Source organism: Hordeum vulgare, chromosome 1H, assembly GCF_904849725.1.
Source record: "Hordeum vulgare subsp. vulgare chromosome 1H, MorexV3_pseudomolecules_assembly, whole genome shotgun sequence".
Taxonomy (NCBI): Eukaryota; Viridiplantae; Streptophyta; class Magnoliopsida; order Poales; family Poaceae; genus Hordeum; species Hordeum vulgare.
Genome location: NC_058518.1, coordinates 234,674,828 through 234,697,967, shown reverse-complemented (window position 1 = coordinate 234,697,967; position 23,140 = coordinate 234,674,828). Strand labels below are relative to the sequence as shown.

Below are 23,140 nucleotides of genomic sequence, written 5' to 3'. Positions count from 1 at the left end.
CCCAACAGACACTTTCGGAGGTACCCTTAGTGCACCTTTATAGTCACCCAGTTACGTTGTGACGTTTGATACACCCAAAGCACTCCTACGGTATCCGGGAGTTGCACAATCTCACGGTCGAAGGAAAAGATACTTGACATTAGAAAAGCTTTAGCATACGAACAATACGATCTAGTGCTAGGCTTAGGATTGGGTCTTGTCCATCACATCATTCTCCCAATGATGTGATCCCGTTATCAATGGCATCTAATGCCCATGATCAGGAAACCATGATCATCTATTGACTAACGAGCTAGCCAACTAGAGGCTTGCTAGGGACACATTGTGATCTATTCATTCACACATGTATTACTGTTTCCTGTTAATACAATTATAGCATGAACGATAGACGATTATCATGAACAAGGAAATATGATAATAACCATTTTATTATTGCCTCTAGGGCATATTTCCAACAGTCTCCCACTTGCACTAGAGTCAATAATCTAGTTACATTGTGATGTATCGAACACCCATAGCATTATGGTGCTGATCATGTTTTTCTCGTGGAAGAGGTTTAGTCAACGGGTCTGCAATATTCAGATCCGTGTGTACTTTACAAATATCTATCACTCCACTCTGGACATGGTCCTGGATGGAGTTGTAGCGGCGCTTGATGTGCTTCGTCTTCCGGTGAAACCTGGGCTCCTTGGCTATGGCAATGGCTCCAGTGTTATCACAGAAGAGTGTCATAGGACCCGACGCGCTTGGAACCACTCCAAGGTCGGTGATGAGCTCCTTCATCCAAATTCCTTCATGAGCCATTTTGAAGCAGCTATGTACTCCGCTTCACATGTAGATGCTGCCACGACTTCTTGCTTGCTGCTGCACCAGCTCACTGCCCCACCATTCAACACATATACGTATCCGGTCTGTGACTTAGAGTCATCCGGATCTGTGTCGAAGCTAGCGTCGATGTAACCATTTACGACGAGCTCTTTGTCACCTCCATAAACGAGAAACATTTCCTTAGTCCTTTTCAGGTACTTAAGGATATTCTTGACCGTTGTCCGGTGTTCCGTACCGGGATCACTTTGGTACCTCCCTACCAAACTTATGGCAAGGTTTATATCAGGTCTGGTACACAGCATGGCATACATTAGAGAGCCCACGGCTGAAGCGTAGGGGACAGAACTCATCTTCTCTCTATCTGCTGCCGTGGTCGGTAACTGAGTCTTACTCAATCTCATTCCTTGCAAAACTGGCAAGAACCCTTTCTTTGAGTTTTCCATATTGAACTTCTTCAATATCTTGTCAAGGTATGTACTTTGCGAAAGACCTATGAGGCGTCTCGATCTATCTCTATAGATCTTGATGCCTAATATGTATGCAGCTTCTCCAAGGTCCTTCATTGAAAAACTCTTGTTCAAATAGGCCTTTATGCTCTCCAACATCTCTATATTATTCCCCATCAATAATATGTCATCTACATATAGTACGAGGAAAGCTACAGAGCTCCCACTCACTTTCTTGTACAGACAGGCTTCTCCGTAAACCTGTATGAACCCAAACGCTTTAATCACCTCATTAAAGCGAATGTTCCAACTCCGAGATGCTTGCACCAGCCCATAGATAGAGCGCTAGAGCTTGCACACTTTGTTAGCACCCTTAGGGTCGACAAAACCTTCTAGTTGCGTCATATACAACTCTTCCTTAAGGTTCCCGTTAAGGAACGCTGTTTTGACATCCATTTGCCAAATTTCATAATCATAAAAGGCGGCAATTGCTAACATGATTCGGACTGATTTCAGCTTCGCTACGGGAGAGAAAGTCTCTTCGTAGTCAACTCCTTGAATTTGTCGAAAACCCTTTGTGACAAGTCGAGCTTTGTAAACGGTTACATTACCGTTTGCATCAGTCTTCTTCTTGAAGATCCATTTATTTTCTATGGCTCGCCGGTCATCGGGCAAGTCCACCAAAGTCCATACTTTGTTCTCATACATGGATCCTATCTCGGATTTCATGGCTTCAAGCCATTTGTTGGAATCCGGGCCCGCCATCGCTTCTTCGTAGTTCGAAGGTTCACCGTTGTCTAACAACATGATTTCCATCACAGGGTTGCCGTACCACTCTGGTGCGAAGCGTACCCTTGTGGACCTTCGAGGTTCAGTAGTAACTTGATCCGAAGCCTCATGATCATCATCATTAACTTCCTCTTCAGTCGGTGTAGGCTCCACAGGAACAACTTCTTGCGTTGCGCTACTTTCCTGTTCGAGAGGGGATGTAATTACCTCATCAAGTTCTACCTTCCTCCCACTTACTTCTTTCGAGAGAAACTCTTTCTCTAGAAAGGATCCGTTCTTGGCAACAAAGGTTTTACCTTCGGATCTAAGATAGAAGGTATACCCAATAGTTTCCTTAGGGTATCCTATGAATACGCATTTCTCCGCTTTGGGTTCGAGCTTTTCTGGTTGAAGTTTCTTCACATAAGCATCGCAGCCCCAAACTTCAAGAAACGACAGCTTAGGTTTCTTGCCACACCATAGTTCATACGGTGTCGTCTCAACGGATTTAGACGGTGCCCTATTTAAAGTGAATGCTGCAGTTTCTAATGCGTATCCCCAAAATGACAGCGGTAAGTCGGTGAGAGACATCATAGATCGTACCATATCTAATAAAGTGTGATTACGACGTTCAGACACTCCGTTGCGCTGCGGTGTGCCAGGCGGCGTCAGTTGTGAAACGATTCCACACTTCCTTAGGTGTGTGCCAAACTCGTGACTCAAATATTCTCCTCCACGATCAGATCGTAGACCTTTAATTTTTCTGTCACGTTGATTCTCAACCTCACTCTGAAATTCCTTGAACTTTTCAAACGTATCAGATTTGTGCTTCATCAAGTATATATACCCATACCTACTCAAATCATCGGTGAGAGTGAGAACATAACGATAACCACCGCGAGCTTCAACGTTCATTGGACCACACACATCAGTATGTATTATTTCCAATAAGTCGGTTGCTCTCTCCATTATTCCTGAGAATGGAGTCTTAGTCATCTTTCCCATGAGGCACGGTTCGCATGTGTCAAATGATTCAAAGTCAAGAGACTCTAATAGTCCATCAGTATGGAGCTTCTTCATGCGCTTAACGCCGATATGACCAAGGCGGCAGTGCCACAAGTATGTGGGACTATCATTATCAACTTTGCATCTTTTGGTACTCACACTATGAATATGTGTAACATCACGATCGAGATTCATCAAGAATAAACCATTCACCAGCGGAGCATGACCATAAAACATATCACTCATATAAATAGAACAACCATTATTCTCTGCCTTAAATGAGTAGCCGTCTCGCATTAAGCAAGACCCTGATACAATGTTCATGCTTAAAGCTAGTACTAAATAACAATTATTAAGGTTTAAAACTAATCCCGACGGTAGATGTAGAGGTAGCGTGTCGACGGCGATCACATCGACCTTTGAACCATTCCCGACGCGCATTGTCACCTCGTCCTTGGCGAGTCTCCGCTTATTCCGCAGTTCCTGCTTTGAGTTGCAAATGTGAGCAATAGCACCGGTATCAAATACCCAGGAGCTACTACGAGCGCTGGTAAGGTACACATCAATAACATGTATATCACATATACCTTTAACGTTGCCGGCCTTCTTGTCCGCTAAGTATTTGGGGCAGTTCCGCTTCCAGTGACCCTTTCCCTTGCAATAGAAGCACTCAGTCTCAGGCTTGGGTCCATTCTTTTTCTTCTTCCCGGCATCTGGCTTACCGAGCGCGGCAACAGCTTTGCCGTCTTTCTTGAAGTTCTTCTTACCCCTGCCTTTCTTGAAACTAGTGGTCTTGTTGACCATCAACACTTGATGCTCCTTCTTGATTTCTACTTCTGCAGACTTGAGCATCGAGTACAACTCGGGAATGGTTTTCTCCATCCCTTGCATGTTGTAGTTAAGCACAAAGCCTTTGTAGCTTGGTGGGAGAGACTGGAGGATTCTGTCAATGATAGCATCATCCGGAAGTTCGACTCCAAGTGAAGTCAGACGACCGTGTAACCCAGACATTTTGAGTATGTGCTCACTGACAGAACTGTTCTCCTACATCTTACAGCTGAAGAATTTGTCGGAGAATTCATATCTCTCGACACGGGCATGAGCTTGAAAAACTAGCTTCGGCTCCTGGAACATCTCATATGCCCCGTGTTGCTCAAAACGTCTTTGGAGCCCCGTTTCTAAACTGTATAACATGCCACACCTGACCAGAGAGTAGTCATCACTCCGCGCTTGCCAGACGTTTAGAATGTCCTGGGCTGCTGCGGGAGCGGGAGGGTCACCTAGCGGCGCATTAAGGACATAAGCCTTTTTAGCTGCTTCAAGGATGAGCTTCAGGTTGCGAACCCAGTCCGCATAGTTGCTACCATCATCTTTCAGCTTGTTTTTCTCTAGGAATGCGTTGAAGTTGAGGTTGACGTTGGACATCTACAATATTTGTAAAGACAACTTTTAGACTAAGTTCATGACAATTAAGTTCATTTAATCAAATTAAGTATGAACTCCCACTTAAATCGACATCCCTCTAGTCATCTAAGAGATACATGATCCATGTTGACTAACCCGTGTCCGATCATCACGTGAGACGGACTAGTCACCATGGTGAGCAACTTCATGCTGATCGTATTCAACCATACGACTCATGTTCGACCTTTCGGTCTCTTGTATTCGAGGTCATGTATGTACATGCTAAGCTCGTCGAGTCAACCTAGGTGTTTCGCGTGTGTAAATCTGGCTTACACCCGTTGTATGCGAACGTTAGAATCTATCACACCCGATCATCACGTGGTGCTTCGAGACAACGAACCTTCGCAATGGTGCACACTTAGGGGAATACGTTCTCGAAATTTTAATAGGGATCATCTTATTATGCTACCGTCATTTTAAGCAATAAGATGTAAAACATGATAAACATCACAATGCAATCATATAGTGACATGATATGGCCATTATCATCTTTGCTCTTTCGATCTCCATCTTCAGGCATCGCATGATCATCATCGTCACCGGCGTGACACCATGATCTCCATCATCGTGTCTCCGTGAAGTCGTCACGCCAACTACTACTATCACTACTACTATGGCTAACCGTTAGCAATGAAGTAAAAGTAGTAAGCACATGGCGTTGCATCTCATACAATAAATTAAGACAACTCCTATGGCTCCTGCCGGTTGTCATACTCATCGACATGCAAGTCGTGAAACCTATTACAATAACATGATCATCTCATACATCATACATGCAACATCACAACTTTGGCCATATCACATCACATGTCAAACCCTGCAAAACCAAGTTAGACGTCCTCTAATTGTTGTCGCAAGTTTTACATGGCTGATTTGGGTTTCTAGCAAGAACGCCTTCTTACCTACGTGACAGCCACAACAATGATATGCCAAAGCTATTTACCCTTCATAAGGACCCTTTTCATCAAATCCAATCCGACTAGAGTAGGAGAGACACACACCCGCTAGCCACCTTTATGCACGATGTGCATGTCTGTCGGTGGAACCAGTCTCACGTAAGCATACGTGTAAGGTCGGTCTGGGCCGCTTCATCCCACAATACCGCCGGAAAAGAATAAGACTAGTAACGGCAAGCAAATTGACAAACCATCGCCCACAACTTTTGTGTTCTACTCGTGCATAGAATCTACGCATAGAAAACCTGGCTCGGATACCACTGTTGGGTAACGTAGCATAAATTCAAAATTTTCCTACGCATGTTCAGATCTTCCTATGGAGAGACCAGCAACGAGAGAGGGGTAAGAGCATCTTCATACCTTTGAATATCGCTAAGCGGAAGCGTTGCTAGAACGCGGTTGATGGAGTCGTACTCGCAGCGATTCCGATCTAGTGCCGAACAACGGCACCTCCGCGTTCAACACACGTGCAGCCCGGTGACGTCTCCCGCACCTTGATCCAGCAAAGAGGAGGGAGAGATTGGGGAAGAAGTCCAGCAACACGACGGCATGGTGTCGGTGGAGAGACGAGGTCTCCCGGCAGGGCTTCGCCAAGCGCCGGCAGAGAGGAGGAGGGAGAGGAGCAGGGCTGCGCCGGAAGAGAGATAAAACCGTGTCTCAAACAGCCCCGAACCCTCATCTATATAGAGGGGGAGAGGGAGGGGCGCAGCCCTTAGGGTTCCCACCCCCAAGGGGTGCGGCAACCCCAGATGGGAGAGGGGGCGGCGGCCAGGGCACGGAGGAGGGGTGGCGCACCCCTCTGGTGGGCCTTAGGCCCACCTATGCTAGGGTTCCCCCTTCCCCCCTTTCTCTCGTGCGCATGGGCTGGGTGGGGGGCGCACCAGCCCACGTAGGGGCTGGTTCCCTTTCCCACTTAGCCCATCTAGCCTCCCGGGGTCGTTGCGCCCCTTCGATGGTCCCCCGGGACCACCTCCGGTGGTCCCGGTGGTCCCGGTACGTTACCGGTGACGCCCGAAACACTTCCGGTGTCCAAAACCATCCGTCCTATATATCAATCTTTACCTCCGGACCATTCCGGAGCTCCTCATGACGTCCGGGATCTCATCCGGGACTCCTAACAACTTTCGGTAACCTCGTACAGCAATTCTCTATAACCCTAGCGTCATCGAACCTTAAGTGTGTAGACCCTACGGGTTCGGGAGACAGGCAGACATGACCGAGACACCTCTCTGGCCAATAACCATCAGCGGGGTCTGGATACCCATGGTGGATCCCACTTGCTCCATGATGATCTCATCGGATGAACCACGATGTCAAGGATTCAATCAATCCCGTATACGATTCCCTTTGTCTGTCGGTATAGAACTTGCCCGAGATTCGATCGTCGGTATACCTATACCTTGTTCAATCTCGTTACCGGTAAGTCTCTTTACTCGTTCCGTAGCACGTCATCATGCGACTAACTCCTTAGTCACATTGAGCTCATGATGATGTTCTACCGAGTGGGCCCAGAGATACCTCTCCGTCACACGGAGTGACAAATCCCGATCTCGATTCGTGCCAACCCAACAGACACTTTCGGAGGTACCCATAGTGCACCTTTATAGTCACCCAGTTACGTTGTGACGTTTGATACACCCAAAGCACTCCTACGGTATCCGAGAGTTGCACAATCTCACGGTCGAAGGAAAAGATACTTGACATTAGAAAAGCTTTAGCATACGAACAATACGATCTAGTGCTAGGCTTAGGATTGGGTCTTGTCCATCACATCATTCTCCCAATGATGGGATTCCGTTATCAATGACATCTAATGCCCATGATCAGGAAACCATGATCATCTATTGACTAACGAGCTAGCCAACTAGAGGCTTGCTAGGGACACATTGTGATCTATTCATTCACACATGTATTACTGTTTCCTATTAATACAATTATAGTATGAACGATAGACGATTATCATGAACAAGGAAATATGATAATAACCATTTTATTATTGCCTCTAGGGCATATTTCCAACACCACCTCCAGCGGCAGCGGAGCCAGCTGCTCCTCTGGCGGTGGATCAACCACCTCTAGCGGCAGGGGAGCCGCCTGTCCTTGTGCTGCCGGAAGCGGTGGGCGCGGTCGCGGCCCAGCGGACGCGAAGTACATCCGCCGACGCCCCTCGTGCACGACGCGTGGGATGAACCAGCGATTCCAGAGGTCGTTGGTGGGCGCAAACCCCGGGTCCAGCTTCAGATCGAGCGGCAGCAGTAAGCGCCTCCGCCTGATCTCGTGCCGATGCTCGAGACCATCCTCCGGAACCTGTGGTATAGGCACCCGACAGTGGTTGAGGTTCCACCCCTTCGGGAGCACGAGGCTTGGCCATGGAACCGGGAGGCTGTTCTCCCATAGGTACCGTGTGTGGTCCTCGTTCATCGTCCGGCGCCGGTTAGGGCTCGACGGACCTCCGTCGCCGTTGCGAGCGCCGAGGTTACGCTTCGGCATCGTTCCAGGTTTTTCTGTCTCCGTAAGTGGGGTGGACGAGTGGGGTGGTCGACGCTCGAGTGGGTGAAGAAGGTGGCGGTGGTTCCTATTTAATAGGACCCGTCAGAACAACTGAAGCGTCGCAACTGTCGCTGCCCTGTGGGCTAGCCGGAGACGAGTCGTTCGTGCGTTGGGACCGGTCAAACTAGAAGCCTCGCCGTGTCGCTGCCCGATGGTAGAGTGGACAGGTGGCATAGCGAGTGAGCCATTGGGAGACGAGTAGTTCCCACGTGCACAGAGCCTCGGTATCGCCGTTCTCACTGACCTGTGAGCCACCGGGAGGCGAGTCGTTCCCGCGTGGACCCGCTTGCCTGATAAGGTGCCCCAGACCGACCCCACTAGCCCAGCTTCGGTGATGTAAAACAAATACCACGGTTGTTCACTAGCAAGACGCACGGCTGCGTACACTCTAAATCCATGGATGCACACACTGTGGATCCACCGGTATGTACGCCGTAGGTCCACGGACACTAGGAAGATGCACGGGTGCATCTACGGTAGGTGCACGGGTGCATCAACCGTAGGTGCACAGTCGTGCCTCTAAGAAATTAAAAAAGAAATGTGTTTTCTGCTCTCTTTTTTTGGTGAGATGCACAGTTGTGCTTCCTCCATAGGCACAACTTTTCTATCGCGCGATGCACGGCCGTGCGGTACACCCACCCAGCGATAGGCACGTGTTTTTCTTCACTCCCTCTATGTTTATGACGCGTAACCCATATGTTCACCCTACAAATGTCACGTCTGACATGTCGCTTGTGGAGGCACAGCCGTGATTCTAGTGGAGAGGCACTACAAATTGGTTGAACACCTAATCACCTATTTAGGGTGTGTACATAGTAGGTCCACATACTTTGGTCCACGGAGCGCATTAGTTAACTCGCTTGAAAAAACTTGTGTTCTTTGTAAGTTTTACATCAGAAAAATAACCCTAAAACTACAGATGCACACTAGGAAGACGCACGGGTGCATCTACGGTAGGTGCACGGGTGCGTCTACAGTAGGTGCACGGGTGCGTCAATGGTAGGTGCACGGGGGCGTCAACCATAGGTGCACGGGTGCGTCTAAGGACACACATATGTTTCATATTTATAAAAATAACAAAGAAATAAGAAAGAAATCAGGTTTATAGAAACAGAGTTTCCACACATTTCATTCAAACATGGTTCAGAACCTTCAACATTACATTTAAGAACTACATAAAAAAAGAGGGCGCAACAACAACTAACTCTACGAGCCTGAGCATTCTTATCAACAACCACAGTTGAATACATCTGCTAAATCGAGGCGCACAACATGTAACTCTGTAAGCTTCCCCACAGAAAGAGCTGGTTTTGAGCAATCAGAGCTGAATGGATTCAAAGAAACGTTACAGACAGTGCGATGATGTTCCAAAGAAACGTTTAGATAATTCTGGACACTAGAAAGGGCGCAACAACACCTAACTCTACGAGCCCGAGCATTCTTATCAGCAACCACAGTTGAATAGATGTGCTTCCCCGCAGAAAGAGCTGTTTTTTAGCAATCACAGCTGAATGGATTCGTCAAGTGGTGCAAGCCATCACAAACACCATATTAAACTCTCTACGAACTCGGCTGTGCAGCCTCTATAGCCACAGGATTGAAGCCTCTACAGGCACGGCTATGCAACCCCTATAGCCACGGTATTGAAGAATCTACAGGCACAGGTCTCCACCCCATATAATCATGGAATTAAAGCCACCATAGGCACGGGAGTGATGCATATACAAGCACCGGTGTCCAGCCCCAATATAGCCATGGTATTGAAGCCTCTACAAACACGGGTGTGCAGCCCTATGCAGCCCCTATAGAGCCACGATATTAAAACCTCTATGGCCACAGGTGTGGAGGCCACTGTATTGAAGACCCTACAAGCACGGGTGTGAAGCCACCACAAGCACTGGTTTCTATTAGGAACATCCAATCCGATTTATATATCACAAGCACACCGGATAGTAAGACAAGAAAACAAGGTATGTGATGTGCAATGCGTGAGGCCCTCAATCTCTAAAAGACAAGAAGCACAATCCATCTGCACAACATATCTAAATATCTATTATTCTAAAAGAAAAGAGCCACGATATAAGTAGGATCGCTCTGGCAGAAGGTTGAAAATAACAACAAGCTCTTGATCACGCTCTTTGAAGGTTATGAGCACCAAATTGTTTACTTCAATAGACGATGCCCGAAGAAAATTACTGAAACCTTCCTTCTTGAACACCATTCTACCACCCAATCCAATAAAGTAGGAACAAGGAATGCTCACATATATATCATCATCTTCAGAAACCAAACCAATTTCAAGAATTAAGGAACCAGTCCTAGGAATTGACAAAAAATCCTTCAAACTACTCACGACCAAGCTCGGAATAACCTGACAAAAAACATCAAGTTATGTGATGTTCAGCTTGCAAATTTTAAAAAATAAACTCCAAAGCACAACATACATAAATAACAAATAAATAAACAATAACCAAAAACAAGCTCACCATATGTTGATCATTAACATTCATGGAGGTAATCTTGTGAACAAAGGGAGAACATAATATGTAGTTGTCATCAAAGAGCTGTCGCGACATGACATACATTTCATGATAATTCAGAGTGACACCACGACTATAAAAAACAACTGTCAACAAGTTCCCTCCAAGTTTCACTCAGATCCTCAAGAGCTACAAAAAATAATTTAACAAATCGAGCAAAACAACAAACGTATAAACTGAAACAAAACTAAAAAACAGTCCAACAAATAACTTACCAACACAGGGTAAAGGGAACAACATAACACCATCCCGATGAAAATCGACACCAATCATAGTTCCATAGCGCTCAAGCCTAACAGTCATAATGTCATCATGACGGAGACCATAATCATTCACAAGTTCTTCCCACGAAGAACCATGGAATTTACTGCTCATCCGACCATGTCTAGACAGAACATGGTATAAGTTACCCTCACTGTTGTGAAGAACAAGATCAACATCTGTGTCACCCCTCCGAATAGCTAAAGCTCTGCACTCCTCAATGTAGCAAGCAAGATGTGATCTAACACTGCATGGAACATACTACAACAAGAATGGAAGCAAACATCATAATCATATAAACAAAGGCACTGGAATACATTCCAATCAAAACAACATCAACAATATGACACAATCAGATAAACAAGAAATAAATTCTCACAACACGCCTTGAACAGCTACGATCCAGCACCACAGTGAACACACACGCACAAGAATCAAAGGAAGAACAAGGGCCACTGTCACATCTCTGGAAACCTAATCAAGTATAGCATTGTGCTCATATCTTCTTTGCATTGCATCCAAGAAAATTGCACCAATATCAAAGCAAGTGGTGAAGTAAAACTCAAAAACCCTAGCCACTTCTCAAATCCAAAGAAATTCTAAACCTGTTCAAATCAATGAACCCAAAATGGCCTCAAGAAAAGTTCAACTTTTCTGATAATTCTTGAAAGCAAATAAGCAATGAAGAAAACCATTTTCTTAACACATTTGAATTCAAAAACTTTAAGTTTTCAAAAATGTTGAAAACTTTATGGGTGATTGGAAATATTCCAACTAACACCCCAGCATTTTTCAAACTATTTTTAGTTTGCTTTTTGAAGCCAAAATAAATAGAAATCAATGTCAGTAATTAAAACAGAAACAGAAATAGCAGAAAATGGGAAAAAAACCTATTCTACGCTTACGTGCGAGGCCCAGCCCACCAGGGGCAGGGTCGTCTTCTTCCTCTGCCTTCTGGCAGAGGAGAGATCGACCACGGCGGCCTCCTCCACCTCCTGCTTCGCCGTGGCGACCTCTGGTGCCCCCCAGGACAGCGCGACAACGGGGATGACTACCCCGAGCGCGTCCCTATCCGTTCCCGAGCGCCATTCCCTCTCTCCTCTCGGTTCTCTCCTCCCTCCTCCTGCCGCCATTGTCAGAAGCTTGAGCTCGAGGAGCCCGAGCTCTCTGGCCACACGGAAGCCCCCCCCGAGTGTCCCATCCTCTCCGCAACGCCGAGCCCGACACGCACGTCGACGAATCCGTCCTCCCCGAGCCCTGCAACGCCCCCAGTGCCGTCGTCTTCAACCTCCGGCCGCCGGCAAATCGACGGTGGATCGCCGGCTACAGCCCCTCCCCGAGCAGTCTGAGCCCACCTTCGCCTCCACCATGAGCTTGCGAGCATTTCCCCTTTGTTTCCCCTCTCTCTCCGGCACTCTAGCCCTGAGACCCATGAACCCGAGCTCCGGCAGCCGCCTCGGCTCGTCGCCGGCATGCTCCGGCCACCCATAGCCCCTCCTGATGCCCGTAGAGGATGAGTCCGAGCCTGGGGATCATCCCAGTGCTCTCGGCACTCGATTCCGAGCACCACAGTGCGTTTTGGTGCGTCTCCGTCGAAGATCCGTCGTGGATCTAGTCGCCGCCGGTCAGTCTCCGGCGGGGGACGACGTGGCCGGCCTAACCCCGGTGGATTAGCACTAAGTAGCCGCTGACAGTGGGCCCTAGCAGTGTGTCAAACCCACTTAGGGGCTCGTGAGCGCGGGATTAGCTCCTGAGACAGTGACCAGTGGCCCCCACCTGTCAGGTTTGACCTGACCAGGTCAGTTGACCTGCTGACGCATTGCTGATGTGGTTATGACGCAATAAAGAGGTTTCTGATTTAAAAGAATTCCAAAAAAATGCCAAAACTTCTAAAAATCATAGAAATTAATCTGTAACTCCAATGAAAATAATTTATATATGAAAAAGTATCAGAAAAATCCAAGGAATCTAAATATGTCATTTTCAAACATGTTTCAAAATGTTATTGGACCAAACATGTAGAATAATGAATAAGTTAAATTTTATAAATGCTATGGAGATGGAATTTGAAAATCATTTGAATTCCACTTCAAATGCTATGATCAAACATTGTTCAATCACAACCAGCAACTTAACATATCATTTCCATGCATGTTAAAAACAAGTTGATGTGAGCATCAGGTCGAATCAATTAAAATGGTATCTGAGAATACCTCGTTTGAAGTGATATTTGAATCTGATTCAAATCAACTTGAAACCTAATAAATGTTAGCTATATTAGCATACCACCTTGCATCCTCATACCATGCTCATGCATCATCTTGTTGCATATGATTGATATTGATTGTTGTCGTTTTCTTCGGTAGGCTCCGCTCCTCCGGATTCCACCGAATATCTGACTGATGGATATTGTCCCTCCTCTTAGCAACAAGGCAAGCAACCATTTTGATCATTCCGATAAATCCCATGTTCTCGCTCCTGCACTTACTTATTGCATTAGGATCAAATGCTCAACTGCTTTTGCCACGTTAGTTGAACCCACTTCCTTTGCATGACATGTCCTTGTCACAGTAAATAGTTGAACCTTGCAACCTAGCATACCTGGTAGATGCTTGAGCCATGATGTGCCTTATCCTGCTATGCATGCTATGCTTAGAGTTGTGTATGGTCTGTCATCTGGGAGATGAACAAAATCGTGAGAATGTGTTCAGTAAGTAAAGGTTGTGTGTTGAACCTGATTTGGTAAAGTTACCGGTGAAAGGCTATGTAGGAGTACATGGCGGGTTGTTTCATTGGAACCGTCCTTAGGAACTGAGTTCCGTGTATGTAATCCAAGATGAGATACTACCACATGCTGGGCCCTGAAATATGACCCCGCTCGACTTATTAATCGCTTAGTACTCGGTCCAGGAGTTGCAAGTAGTTTCTGGTGTTTATAGTCATGCTGGAGGCCGTGCATAGTGCTGACCTGAGAGGTGGGCTGTGATGCGGTAGGCAGTGGCACAATGTACCAAGTGGCGCCCGGATGGTGGGCTTGGGAACCCTGCGCACATCGTTTGGGGCCATGGCGGAAACCTCGGCCGGACTTCCATGCGGGTTACCCTTAGATAGGCGATATACCTGGACTAAGTATTAGAGTGGTTAACGATCGTGGCTGACTCCCTCGCTGGGCTTCCGCTTGAAGGTTGCCGAGGTGCATGACGTGCACATGGCGATAAGTGGCGAGAGCGTGTGTGAAGAAGTACACCCCTGCAGGGTTATGATCTATTCGAATAGCCGCGTCCGCGGATATGGACTACTTGGAGACATATGTTGTTCATAGATAACTTCAATGGCTACTCATAAAATTGTCAAGATAAGCGTGAGTGTTGTGGACGGCATTTCCGTACGGAGACGGAATGATTCCACGATGGAGTATTGTTGTGGTGTTAGTGGACTCGTGTGCGAGAAATCAAGTTGTCAAAAATTATTTAAAAATGCAAGTTGTCTAACCACGAGTCAAATGCTCGCTTTCCGCATGAAACCCCATAATTCCTTATTGATATATTGCATGAGTAGATAGTTATCCTAAAGTCTTGCTGAGTACCTCCGTACTCATGTTTTCTTAATAATTGTTGCAGAGGTTGTTAATGACCCTAATGGAGGGTTCTTCCTAGATATCGACGACGACGAGTAGCTGGTATCCCAGCTACGATCTGACCCTAGGGTGGGTCTGTAGTATAGTCAGGCCACGTGCCTTCTAGTTTCATCTCTATGTATTCAGACAGTTTAATTACTTCCGCTGGCTTGTAACTTGAATGACTGTTATGATGGGTCGTGAGACCCCTACTGTGTAATATTATCTGTGCGGCTCTTCCGAGCCACTTAAATAAAGCTTGTATGTTTATGGTTATGTTGTGATGCCATCGATGTATCTATACATATCGGTATGCCATGCGTACGTGTGTCTTACTTGATATGTATGGGGTTCGATTACCTAGCCGTAGACTTTAGTAGCATTCCTTACAGGGAAATGCCCCTTTGTGATCCAACGAGCCATGGTAGCTCGCTACTGCTCCGGACACATTGGTTGACCGACGTGTGTCCTTCTTAGCTGCTGTGTCTATCCCCTTGGGGAAATGTTACGCGATGTAATGCAGTCCTTGTAGCTTGCTACTACTCGTCTACATTCGCTGGTGACCGACACCTGCTTTGCTGGGTCATGTATGCCTGTCCCTGTGCGGAACTGCCACTTTGGTTTATGACTAGACATGTCGATCCGGGTCTTTGTCATCGGATTGCTAGCGACACAAGTGCATACGCGAGTCAAAAGGCGCAAACGGTCCCGGCTAAGGTAAGCTTGCAGCCGTGGGGTTAACCGTGCGTGAGACCGCAAAGAGATGCGATGTGTTACAGGCTGGATTCCTATGACTTAGGATCGGGATCCCGACAACCACCTACAACTCGGCAAAAGGGGCAAGCCATTACCTACAAAAGAACGGTGATCAATAAGAACTCATTCCACATCAGAATTGAAAGTTGACATTTGATCGTGTTGGAAGCCCCACCCGTAATTTCCCCTGAAATCTCAATTTCCCGGAAATATAATGGGAAAAACGAAAACAGGAAAACAGGAAACAACAGGGCGATTTACTAGGGACAACCACACCGACACGACCACGACGGAAAAGGTCACGACACCGGGACGGACGCCGGCAGGACAACCACAGCGAGACGCACGGCCGCAACACGGCCACAACACGGCCACAACACGGCCACAACGGGACGTACGCCGGCAGGACGATCACAACGGAACGAATGACGGTAGCGAACGTCGGTCGCGAGACGGGACGAAGCAAATCTGAACAAATAGATCGAAGGATTATTAGAAAACCTAAATTGTTCAGGGGCTTAATTGCAAAAAGGGAAAACCAGAAAAACGAAAACCAGAAATAACGGGACTCTTCCCTGCGCGACAAGTGTCACGCGCGGAGCACTGTTGAAAGGTCTCCAACGCGCTCAGAACGCGACACTTGTCGCGTGAAGGATACACCCCGCCTAACCGTTGCGAGGTGTACTTCCTGACTAGTGATTTCGGATTTTGGGAATAGTTTCGAATTAAAATCTGCTGGGCCAAGGCCTGCTAAGGGAAGGAGTAGGGATTGCACGTGCGGTGGTTAGGAAGCGGGAAAAAAGGAAAAGTAGCCCGCCAAAAACCAAAACGGCAGCGCGGCCAAATACGCGCCTCCTCCAGAAAAAAAAAGGAAAAAAAAAACTCACGTCGCAAACCCCATCGCGCGGTTCGCTCCAATCCCCGTCTCCCCGCCGCCACAGCGCCTCTCGCCGTTCGCTGGCGCCCCTGGTCCAGCCCGTTCCCTCCGCCATTCAAGAAGCTCCATCCCGGCCGGCGACCCCCCCTCTCCCCAGCTTACCGAGGGCAGCCGAGCATGAGCGGCGGTGATGGCCGGCGACGGAGACCGTCGGCCGGAGGAGGTGGAGGCGGCGGTGGCGGTGGCGGCGGCGGCGGCGGCAGCTGGGGCGGTCGGAGGTCTGGATCTTCGGCGGCAAAGGAGCAGCGGCTACGGCTGGGCGCGGAGGAACTCCTCGAGGGCCGGCTTGGCTTCGCGCCCTACACCCAAGGCGACCGCCGGCTTGGCTGGCTCCTCACCTTCTCCCCCGTGAGTTCCCTCTAGATCCCGCCGCTCTAGCTTCAATTTCGCGTCGACCGTATTATGGAATTAGCAGCTGTCTGCAGAGTCTGTTAAATACTGCCTCTGTAAACAAATATAAAATCATTTAGATCACTAAAATAGTGATCTAAACGCTCTTATATTTCATTACGGAAGAAGTACTTCTCATTTCAAGCGCAGTCGCTTGAGAAATTGACAGATCAGTAGGGTGTGTAGACCACCCAGGTAATGCAGAGTGTGAAATCATGGAAGGAATTGTTTACTTCCATTATCTATTTTTTTGTACTTCAAGTCCACAGTGTTGAGTGGTGAGTCTGCTTCTACTGTCGGTATAGTGAAATGTCGTCTCTGACAGCAACTTAAAGTAACAATGAAATTACTTGAAGCTGCAGAATTTCCATGGTTCCACAAGAATGAACAACTATTTTTCAAAGCAAAATTTTGTGCATTATACAAGTGAATTAACTGATAAAATATCTGAAAAGCACGCATAATGCTGCTGCCATATTTTAACTGATAAAATAGGCTTTCTTATGTGATTTCTTACACTGCAATAACACCTGCAGTCATCATGGGAGGACGAGGATACAGGGAAAATCTACAGCTGTGTTGACCTGTACTTTGTGTCCCAGGTAAACAAAGCGCAACTACACTAACACTGTTTGACCTTCTTGCCCCCCAAAAAAACACTGTTTGACTTGCCATGTCTAATTGTTTATGCTTTTGTGCAGGATGGTTCTACATTTAAAGTGAAGTACAAGTTCCCACCTTATTTTTATGCTGCAACTAAGGTGAGCTTAAGATTTTCTGAGGGATCTGTTCTCGTATCCCATCAAAGTATAGATGTCACAAAGTCACAATATTTCTGTGAACTTTCCTGATGAATCTGTTCCTTGTCTGATATTCTATTTTTGTGAATTGAAATGTTCAGGAGAAGACGGAGTTGGAAGTTGAGGCATATCTCAGGCGACGTTATGAAGGGGAAATCGCTGATATAGAAATAATTGAAAAAGAGGATCTGGATCTTGTACGTCCCTTAATATGCATCCTTAATTCAGTATATCCTTTTGTATGCATCAGAAAATGCAATAATTGTGATGAGTTTGGTTCTATGTTCAGATTCAGTAGCTGTCCTTTTTCTTACCTTAGTTGCTTGTTACAGTAGACTGAGGTTCACACGCTAAGTGCGTCACCTAAATTTACTTAAATTGAACCAATGGACAAGCTAGTTGCAATGTGTTAAGAGCATCTCCAACAGAAGATGCAAATTTGGAGATGTAAAAGCAGGAGATGTAAAATTTACATCTCCCATAAGTGCTTTTTACATCTCCAAAAAAGGGCCAACTCCAATAATGATGTATAACGGTGATGTATATCGGCAACTCCAATAGGTGATGCAAATGGAGATGTAAATTTGGCGACCGGCCGTGCAGCTGCTTTATAACCGCATTTTTCTCTCCACCCCATTGCCATCTTCATCCTCCTCCACAAGCACATTTTGCGCGGCCGGAGGAGGAAGACATGGCCGCTGGCGTCGACCAATCGCCCGCTGCAGCCGCGTCCGGCTTCGCGATTTTGGCCGGCCGAGGTTGAGGATTGGTGGCTGCCGGGTTGCGGCCTCGACCAGCCGGCAGCTTCACTCCTCCATCGCGCGGCTTCTTGGCGGCCCGCTTCTTCACAAGTGGCTCCGGCGCGGCGGGGGTGACCGATCGTGCTGGGCAAATTCGGTGGCGGCGGCTGAATTTGAGCCGGTGGCGGTGGGGGGGGGGGCAGACCAGCGGTGACGGTGGAGGATGCGGCGGGGTCGTCGGCCATGGCGTCGGACGGGAGGCAGGAAGGCGAGTGAAAAGCGGTTGGGCAGTTGGCGTGCGACCGCCCGTTTTACATCTCCTGCACCCGGAGATGTATATTTGCATCTCGAGGTGTTGTAATTTACATCTCTGGGAGGCGGAGATGTATTTTTTTTTTTGCATCTACATCATCTGTTGGAGAGGGTGTTTTGGGCCTCGGAGATTCAAAAGGTAGTTATTTTTGCATCTACATCTTCTATTGGAGATGCTCTGAGTTTACCTGTTATTGTTTTGCACTTCTGGTTGACTGTCCCTACTATGACTCCACAAAGGTGTCAATGCTCCCATGCACGTGTGTAATTTTTTGTCATCATTTTGCTGGGCCGAATGTAGCAGATAATTTTAACACACCGTCTTTCTGCGTCTTCCTGTTGCAGAAAAACCACCTTTCGGGTTTGAAGAGAAAATATTTGAAGATTCAGTTCGATACCGTGCAGCAATTAATGCGTGTGAGGAGTGATCTAATGCATGTTGTTGAAAAGAACGAAGAAGAAAGAGATGCTGTGGATGCATTTGAATCAATTTATGGTGTAAAAAGGTACCCTGTATTATGTAGTGCAAAATTGCTCCTGTTTTGCTGTTCCCAAGTTATGTTTTGTTTCTATGGGTTAATTTTACTGTGTATCCATTCTACGTTTGTATGTATTCTGAATATTTTGCATTTATTGCTTAACTATGGTTTGTTTATCTAACAGGGTAGAAAGGCCACAAGATTACATAAACTGTATCATCGATTTGCGTGAATATGATGTTCCCTATCATGTTCGTTTCGCTATAGATAATGGTGAGAGGCTAAAGTTTGCAAGTCTTGTTTTTTCTGCATGTGCAAATATAACACCGAGGAACTGACACTATTTTTTCTGCATCGAACTTCTTTGCAGATGTGAGATCTGGACAGTGGTATAATGTTGGTGTATCTGGTTCTGATGTTTTGCTTCAGAGAAGGGAAGATCTGCTTCAGCGTGCAGAAGTTCATGTATGTGCATTTGATATTGAGACCACAAAGCTGCCCTTGAAGTTTCCAGATGCTGAATATGACAGTGTAATGATGATCTCCTACATGATTGATGGGCAAGGGTACTTGATAATCAACCGAGAGGTACAAATTGTCTTGTTTGTGCTATGGTTATTTATGACCTATCCAGTTTATTGTGTTCAATTTATTGCCTAGTCTTGGATAGCATCAGTTATCTGGCATTTCTGTATGCTGTTTACCTTTTGTTCATTGAAGCAACATGCAATTCTCCAGTTCTCCTTCCGCTGGGAAAAAAAAAGCCTTTACAGAACGTTATTTCCATGTTAAGAAAGATGGCAATTGCCAAGGGGAATCCAAGAAGCTGCCACGTGCATTAACCACCAGATGCATACTTCAGAATCAACTTCTACATACATATAGCAGTTGGATCATTAACTTAGCTGAACCTATTGTTCTTGATTGTGATTGCAAGAGCCATATGATTTTTCTCCCTTAAAATAGGTTCTGCATAACACATTATTATTTTTTATTTGTAGTGTGTAGGGGAAGATATTGAAGATTTGGAATACACACCTAAACCAGAATTCGAGGGACATTTTAGAGTTAAGAATGTCGCAGACGAGGTATGAACAACTTTTACATATTATGTCCAGTGGCATATGCATTTTTCAGCATCTTAACTAATTTGCTCATTTGTTTTTCATATTTTATATTTGCAGGTGGGTCTACTAAAAGCTTGGTTTTCTCACATGCAAGAGGTTAAACCTGGTATTTATGTTACATACAATGGTGACTTTTTTGACTGGCCGTTTTTGGAGAAGAGAGCTGCCCACCATGGGATAAAAATGAATGAGGTATGCTGGTAATTTCTCCTTAATTTAGCAGACAATAGTTACTTTTGGTATGACTCATGTAGCATATGACATGATAAACTACATAGTAACTCACAATCTTGGCCAAACAGTTGCATGCAAATAAAGTTTTCTGTAAAAGGTCATCTGGACTTCTGCAGCTAAGGAGAAAGTTCACAAGACTGGGATAGTGTCATTAGCATGGTAGTGTCATCCATAATGTTTCAAGGAATATTATGCACATATGTTTTACAATTTGTTCTTTGTCTAGGTTTTTTTCTCAGATAGGAAAATTATTGGAATGAAAAACTGCGTTTTTCATTTTTGTGTTTCCTATTTTGTTCCTACAGGAGATTGGTTTTCAATGTGACAGTAATCAAGGCGAATGCCGAGCTAAATTTTCCTGTCATCTTGACTGTTTTGCCTGGGTGAAGCGAGACAGTTACCTTCCACAGGGAAGCCAAGGTCTAAAGGTGATACTTCACTTAATGAAAGAAAAGCACTCTAAATTCAAGAGCTCTATGCTTTTAGTACTAAATGATTTGTCAAGCCTGAGTTTTGAAAATGCTATGAATTCTTGAAGTTTTGATATTGAACTAGCATTGAAAGGGTAGCGTTAGTCATTTAACCTTTTTCTATTGCCTGACTTTTTGTTGCATTATTTTCTATTTTCTGAGATGTAAAACCCTTGCATCTCGTTGCATTGATAAGAAGAGAAAGTTATGTATGGAAGGCTGACTACATGCTACAGAACAGAAACTGAACTAATATGTCTGGTAGAACCGTCTGGAGTCCGTTAACTCTGGCTGGTGCTCTCAGCTGTGCCCCAGACTGGGTGATATCCACGTAGCTAGCAACATCTAACCTGTTGCTGTTGAAGACAGCTTTATTTGCCTGTTATCTTGCTTATTCTGAATATGTTGCTTTTGCATTTACATAGTGACTTTCCTTCCATCTTGACACTTACAGGCTGTTACAAAAGCCAAGCTTGGTTATGATCCTCTGGAGGTCAATCCAGAAGATATGGTTCGCTTTGCAATGGAGCAGCCACAGGTATGTAGTCTACCCGTCTTGGTGATGCGGTAACTTTTGTCATTGAGAGAAGTAGCTGAAGTGCAAATGATTACATAAAAAACTAACCGTGAATATGGCTGCTTGTCTATATTGTTGTTTAAAATGTACTAGCCACCACTTGACCTGAAACTGACACTGCTACTCATTTTACCTTGCATTGTCTCATTTTCAGACAATGGCTTCTTATTCTGTATCAGATGCTGTTGCGACATACTACTTATACATGACTTACGTCCATCCTTTTATCTTCTCCCTTGCGACCATAATACCTATGTCACCTGATGAGGTGTTGCGGAAAGGAAGTGGGACACTATGTGAAATGCTACTAATGGTCCAGGTGTGTTGAATAAACTTTGTTGTCATGTTTTCTCTACTGCAGTTATTATTTGAGTCAAAAGATAGCCCTTTTTGGTTTGTGGACAACTATACATGAGACAAAAAACTTGCCTGTTGTTTAACAACATGTAAATTAAATAGACACCACGTTTTGAACATCTTTTTGAATGAGTCTTTTCACCCCTTTGTTGGCCCAGGATTTGAACCCACTCCAAGCACTTGGGACTCCCAAGTTGCCACAATACCACTTCCTCAACTGTTTCTGATTTTGTGATGCTTGCTGAAATCAGTTTCTTTTGATGTATAGGCATTCAAGGCTAGTATCATTTGTCCTAACAAGCACCAATCTGATCTGGAGAAGTTTTACAATAACCGTCTAGTTGAAAGCGAAACATACATTGGTGGTCATGTTGAGTGTCTTGAAACTGGTGTATTTAGATCTGATCTTCCTACAAAATTTCAGCTGGAACCCTCAGCATTTGAGGTAAGTTGAGTTATAATATTCTGGAAATGTTATTTAATTTAGCTTGAAAATGTTCTTTAGCTTTTTTGTACCTGGCTGGATTATTAATTTGTTGGACAGTGATGTGGTTTCATACAAGAATTTCTATGCATACATTCAGTATATTAATTCAATGCATTTTTTTTCAGCAACTAATTGAAAACCTTGACCGTGATCTGCAATATGCCATTGCTGTAGAAGGAAAATTGGATATTGATTCTGTAACAAATTATGATGAAGTCAAGGATGCCATAAAGCAAAAGGTATCGTGTCCTGTCCTTCTGTGGTCTTCTATCTTCACTCTCTGTTTAGTCTCCTTAAGACCAATGTGACAAACTGAAGCATAGTGCCGATTCCCATATTTGGTTACACTGAAACATGAAATGTTTGACTGCTGAAACAATTATATTCCTCATTTTAGCTCATATTCTTTATTCGATTACCAAGATACTTATTTACCGCTTGAGGTTTGGTTTTGCAAACATTGGGTGGCTTGGGCCTCGTTGGTTTAGTAAATAAGTTTTCCAACCCAGAACCGGAGCTAGCTGAATGGGTGCCAAAACTAGGGCAAGCCAATGTGAGGAGAACCTACCTTGCCTGACTGGTGGCAACGAGCGAAGGAGCAAACCCCGCCCGCACTCCACAAGGCTCTACAATCCATCACAATGCTTGTCCCCTGGATGATTTGGAAACAGCGGAACGATTGTGTCTTCAACAACGCGAGACCCTCGATAGAAGCATTAGTCGATAGGATCAAAGTAGAAGCCAAATGTTGGGCACAAGCTGGGGCACAAGGGTTGAGAGTTGTGCTGCCCGCCTCCTGGGACGTCCATTGATGACGAACTGGCCTTGTAACCATCACCTCCTAGGAGGCATGTAATCTCCCACCTTTTCAATGAAGCGAAACGCAAGCGCTCCTTGCGTTTTTTCGAAAAAAAAATGTGAGGAGAAATATGGGACCAAACATAGTGAAGGCTTAGCTTGCCAAAATTTGGCTTGGCAAACTTAGGCACCGAACGAAGCAGACTTGTTAGCTCACTGTGCTGTGCTGTCAGATCCTACCA

General features: G+C 45.6%; 1 protein-coding gene across 1 annotated transcript in view; it reads left to right on the top strand.

Annotated features, from left to right (window-relative positions):
- The first annotated feature begins 16,056 nt into the window (after positions 1-16,056).
- The window catches only part of LOC123429570 (DNA polymerase epsilon catalytic subunit A-like), a 31,122-nt gene continuing 24,038 nt past the window's right edge, over positions 16,057-23,140 (top strand). Inside the window, exons 1-14 of the mRNA XM_045113602.1 lie at positions 16,057-16,475; positions 17,054-17,119; positions 17,219-17,278; positions 17,419-17,514; positions 18,715-18,875; positions 19,033-19,121; positions 19,219-19,436; positions 19,850-19,936; positions 20,033-20,167; positions 20,515-20,637; positions 21,134-21,217; positions 21,411-21,575; positions 21,882-22,058; positions 22,226-22,339. Coding sequence (XP_044969537.1) covers positions 16,245-16,475; positions 17,054-17,119; positions 17,219-17,278; positions 17,419-17,514; positions 18,715-18,875; positions 19,033-19,121; positions 19,219-19,436; positions 19,850-19,936; positions 20,033-20,167; positions 20,515-20,637; positions 21,134-21,217; positions 21,411-21,575; positions 21,882-22,058; positions 22,226-22,339 — 1,806 coding nt within the window. The 5' untranslated portion in view covers positions 16,057-16,244. The remainder of the gene's footprint in view (positions 16,476-17,053; positions 17,120-17,218; positions 17,279-17,418; positions 17,515-18,714; positions 18,876-19,032; positions 19,122-19,218; positions 19,437-19,849; positions 19,937-20,032; positions 20,168-20,514; positions 20,638-21,133; positions 21,218-21,410; positions 21,576-21,881; positions 22,059-22,225; positions 22,340-23,140) is intronic.